This window comes from Zeus faber, assembly GCF_960531495.2.
Source record: "Zeus faber genome assembly, chromosome: 14".
In the NCBI taxonomy this organism is placed as follows: domain Eukaryota; kingdom Metazoa; phylum Chordata; class Actinopteri; order Zeiformes; family Zeidae; genus Zeus; species Zeus faber.
In genome coordinates, this window is record NC_137200.1 from 27,726,856 (window position 1) to 27,732,471 (window position 5,616).

General features: G+C 43.8%; 1 protein-coding gene across 1 annotated transcript; it reads left to right on the forward strand.

Moving 5' to 3' along the window:
• Positions 1-2,266: 2,266 nt before the first annotated feature.
• pou4f4 (POU class 4 homeobox 4) lies at positions 2,267-5,168 on the forward strand (the record flags this gene model as incomplete). Its single annotated transcript, XM_080013416.1, has 2 exons — positions 2,267-2,386; positions 4,227-5,168. The coding sequence occupies 2 exons, from the start codon at positions 2,267-2,269 to the stop codon at positions 5,166-5,168; spliced, it is 1,062 nt and encodes a 353-aa protein (XP_079869542.1).
• Positions 5,169-5,616: the final 448 nt, after the last annotated feature.

Sequence of the window (5,616 nt, forward strand, 5' to 3'; positions counted from 1 at the left end):
ACAACATACTGTCAAATACACACAGGATGTTGTACCGGAGGTACAAACAACATACTTTCAAATACACACAGGATGTTGTACCGGAGGTACACACAACATACTGTCAAATCCACACAGGATGTTGTACCGGAAGTACACACAACATACTGTCAAATACAAACAGGATGTTGTACAGGAAGTACACACAACATACTGTCAAATACACACAGGATGTTGTACCAGAAGTTGTACCGGAAGTACACACAACATACTTTCAAATACACACAGGATGTTGTACCGGAAGTACACACAAGATACTGTCAAATACTCACAGGATGTTGTACCGGAAGTACACGCAACATACTGTCAAATACAGACAAGATGATATACCGGAAGTACACAGAACATACTATCAAATACGCACATGTACCGCAGCTTTCTGGAGCAAAGTGATAATAAATGGAGTGAAGTGATAATGGCATGAAAATAAAACAACCTCAATCCAATAGTTAAATTACAATAAAATCCTGTGGATATATATATATATATATACACAGTGTATAAACTGTATGTATGTATACATACAATATATATATACTTTATGTATATATATATATATATATATATATATATATATATATATATATATATATATATATACGTTTTGTATATATATATACTGTATATATATATATATATATATACGTTATGTATATATATATATACTGTATGTATATATATATACATACAGTATGTATACAGTTTTACAAAAAAAGGCTATGGGAGTCCAACCTGTCTTAGGTAGGCAGTGGTATAATCAAGCAGTTCCTCCGCTCAAGGACATCCAGGAATTTGAATGAGGCAAATGTCATTTTTTATAATATATATATATTTTTTTATATATTTATATATATATTGTATATATATATATATATATATACATGATTTTTTTTCTATGATTATTAACATATATTATTTGTAGGTTTTTCGTAGCAAAAGCAGTTTAAATGCCATTTGACAAAAGAACCAGGAGGTAATCTGTTTAAAACACACTCTTGAAAATATTAAACAACATATAGTGATAGTAAATGTGAGATGTGATAGTAAATAAATGGATTAAAGACAAGATAACATTTTACTTATCCCTATGGGGTTATTCAGGTTTTACACAGCAACAACAGTGGAGTCAAAAAAGGGATAAATTATAAGATATAATGAATTTAAAATATAAGTACACATCTATTAATAGAAGCGAACAGGGAGTAGCACTACGATAATTAAAAATATGAGCTGAAGTTAAGTACAAATGACAGCAATAACGGCAGTAATAATAATAACGGTAGTAATGGTAAAAAATTAGTAATAGTATAACATTGAAAGTAGGATGAGAAGGGTTCTTAAGGACGAGGAGGTGTTCCAGGATGAGGAGGTGTTCCAGGGTGATGAGGTGTTCCAGGATGAGGAGGTGTTCCAGGGTGATGAGGTGTTCCAGGATTAGGAGGTGTTCCAGGGTGATGAGGTGTTCCAGGATGAGGAGGTGTTCCAGGGTGAGAGGGGTTCTCCAGGATGAGGAGGTGTTCCAGGATGAGGAGGTGTTCCAGGGTGATGAGGTGTTCCAGGATGAGGAGGTGTTCCAGGGTGAGAGGGGTTCTCCAGGATGAGGAGGTGTTCCAGGGTGATGAGGTGTTCCAGGATGAGGAGGTGTTCCAGGGTGAGAGGAGTTCTCCAGGATGAGGAGGTGTTCCAGGGTGAGAGGGGTTCTCCAGGATGAGGAGGTGTTCCAGGATGAGGAGGTGTTCCAGGATGAGGAGGTGTTCCAGGGTGAGAGGGGGTTGTCCAGGATGTGAGGGGGTTTCTTTTAATGTTTTGTTTGTTTGTTTGTTTGTTGCTGTGGTGCTGTGTTGTTGTTGTTTGTTGACGTCCTGCTGGATTCGTGGCTCTTCTCGTATTTCCCAGGAGCGGTCACCACGCTGGGGGCGTGGCCCGGGCCCGGCCTCTGGCTCTGATTGGCGGAGGGACCTCCGCGGTGTCCGCCAATAGGGCGCCCCGTGCCTCCGCCGCTCTTTAATAGCGGCGGAGGCACGGAGCGTCCGGACTGGAGCCTCGCGGAGGATTACCGGAGGATTACCGAGGAGTTCGAACCGACAGGAGCAGCTCCACGGAGCCAAAGGAAGACCCTGCCACACCTCCACTGAGAGCCCCCCACACCCTCGGTGAGGAAGAGCCCCCCGGACCCCCACGGACCATTGAGGAAGACCTCCCCGGACCCTCACTCTCCTCCGCCATCATGATGTCCATGAACAGCAAGCAGCCGTTCAGCATGCACCCCATCCTGCATGAGCCCAAGTACACCCCCCTGCACTCCAGCTCCGAGGCCATCCGAAGGGCCTGCCTGTCCACCCCTACGGTGAGAAATAATAATCATATTATTATTATTATTATTATTATTATTATTATTCTAACAAATTATTATAATTGAGTGCCATAATCAATCCGCAGGGCCTGCCTGTCCAACCCCACGGCGAAAAATAATAATCATATTATTATTATTTTTTTATTTTTATTTTTATTATTATTTTTTTTATTATTATTGTTATAAATTATTAATTATTCTAACTAATTATTATACTTCAGTACCATAATCCACCCATAGGGCCTGTCTTCACACCCCCACGGAGTTTAACTAAATATTATAACTTATCATTAGATCGAATCCGTGCGCAGGGGCTGCATGCCCACCGACAAGAAAGAAAGAGAATTTTAATTAATAAATTGTACTTATTTTTTGGAATAGTTATTATAACTTAATATTTAGCATGCCCGCCCCGCAAACCTAAAATATTTATGATAAAAATTACTAATTATTAAGTCCTATAACTTTAACTATATCATATACTTTAAACATATAAATATATCCATTCGGAGGGTCTAAATGCCCACCCCGGGGATGAGAAAATTATTATTATAACGAACGACTAATTAAAAAGGATTAGAACTTTTTGCCGTGACTGCTCAACCCGGAGGGCCTGTCTGCCCACCCTCACGGTGAGAGAAATACTGGAAGACTGTAATTACTGGAATACTTTAACTAATTATTATAGCTTAATACTAATTATTGTAACTTATTGTTATAACTTATCCATCCACAGGGCCTGCCTGCCCACCCTCGCAGTAACATAAAAAAGCACTTATTATCATATAACTTTATAACTTGTATGTAACTTATATATTAACTACAATATGTATATATTACCTATCACCAATTATCATAACTTATGAGATCGACTCGATCCTGTTTACACCTGTCTACCCGGGACACCTGTCTACCCGTCTTTTTCTGTGAGAGAAATACTAGAAAATATCTACTCTGGCTAAGCATTACAACTTGTTTGTATAATTAACTACTAATTACTAATTCTTATAATTTATTACGATAATGTATTGCTCCCTGCCCACTTCGACGGTGAGTCCCGTCAGAGGAAGAGTTAATCTGGACCATTAGGAAAGAATTACTGTTACTTACAACTTTAATTATTATAACTTAATACCATAACATATTATTAAGTACTAATAACTTAAAATACGTATAAAGTAAACACCGAACATTCCTGCAATAAGAACAGTGACGCGCAGTTAGAAGGAGTTTTAGAATAAGAAACAAAATTATTTTACAATTTATTCAAGTGAAGAATGTGATCAGAGGCCCGGTGTGAATAAAACATAAATGAATATTTCTTTAAAACCATTTAATTGTTGTTTAATGAATGGATAGGATACAAATAAAAAAAAAACTGCCGAGACATCTGAATACACAATGTAAGGAAATACCAGCATGTTTTTCGGAATGTCCTTAAATGCCGTAAATCTTTTTTAAATGATTTCCAAACGATACAGAAAGGAAACAGATATTCAAATACGGAGCTGTTATTTAAATTAAATCTCAGACTCTTGTCTCGTTGTTCGTAGAAATTATTCAAGAGACTTTAAATATTAATTGTAATTCAGACCGACTGAATAGTAATGACCACGTTGCAACCAAATGATGTGTTTGAATGTAAAAAATCTAAAATGAAGATTTCGGTTCAATTTTTGGGGGTTTGGACGTATTTGTATTGATAACAAAAAAGAAAGCTGAAAGGTTTAACGCAAATAAATAACATTTCGTTGGTATTTTCAAAATGAGAAGTTTATTTGCGTTAATTCCCGCTGAACTAACGCCCCCCCCCCCCCCCCCGGTTCCTCCGCAGCTCCAGGGAAACATCTTCGCGGGCTTCGATGAGTCCCTGCTGCAGCGCGCCGAGGCCCTGGCCGCCGTGGACATCGTGGCCCAGAAGAGTCATCCGTTCAAACCTGACGCCACGTACCACACCATGACGTCCATGACGTGCACCCCCACCTCGTCCTCCGCGCACCTGCACCACCCGTCCGTGCTGTCTTCGCACCACCACCACCCGTCGCACCATCAGGCCCAGCAGAGCCTGGATGGCGACCTGCTGGACCACCTGGGCGCGGGCGGCCTGTCCCTGGGTGGCATGGCCAGCTCGGACGTCTGCTCCTCGGCCTCACACACCGCGCACGCCGCGCACATGTCGGCCATTAACCACATGCAGCACCACCACCACCACCACCAGCAGTCCATGAACATGCACCCGCACGGCCTCGGCGCGCACGCCTCGTTGGGCGGCGGCGGTGGCGGCGGCGGCGGCGACGCGGAGCCGGACCCCCGGGAGCTGGAGTCGTTCGCGGAGCGCTTCAAGCAGCGGCGGATCAAGCTGGGGGTAACGCAGGCCGACGTGGGCTCCGCCCTGGCCAACCTGAAGATCCCGGGGGTGGGCTGCCTGAGCCAGAGCACCATCTGCAGGTTCGAGTCCCTCACGCTGTCCCACAACAACATGGTGGCACTGAAGCCCATCCTGGAGGCCTGGCTGGAGGAGGCGGAGCGGGCACAGCGGGAGAAGATGTCCAAGCCGGAGATCTTCAACGGCGGCGACAAGAAGCGGAAGCGCACGTCCATCGCCGCCCCGGAGAAGCGCTCCCTGGAGGCCTACTTCGCCGTGCAGCCGCGGCCCTCCTCCGAGAAGATCGCCGCCATCGCCGAGAAGCTGGACCTGAAGAAGAACGTGGTCCGGGTCTGGTTCTGCAACCAGCGGCAGAAGCAGAAGAGGATGAAATTCTCCGCGACGCACTAACGGCCGGCGGGGTCCGCCACAGACTCAGGGGCCCACCGGCGGCGCTGCTCCGTTTGGGGATACAGACTGAACCCCAACCCCCCCTGAAACTGGAGACTTTCAATACAGATCGAACAGATCGATCCGATCGACGTGTGGAAACGGAGCAGAACCTTCTGCTGAACTGTACAGAGCGAGGACGAAGCAGAACTTTTTATATTTATTGTAAATAACTGTGCGTCATTCACCTCATTTTTATAAAGACCCTCAGACTGGGGGGTCTTACTGGAGCATGCATGGGTTTACTGGTTTATACTCCATTTGAATGCATCGCAATAAGAGAACACACACACACACACACACACACACACACAAACACGCACACACACGGCTCACAAGCACGCGTACACACACACGTACATCCACGCGGTTTGTCCGTGTGTCTACCTCATTGCGCAAAGTGTTCGCA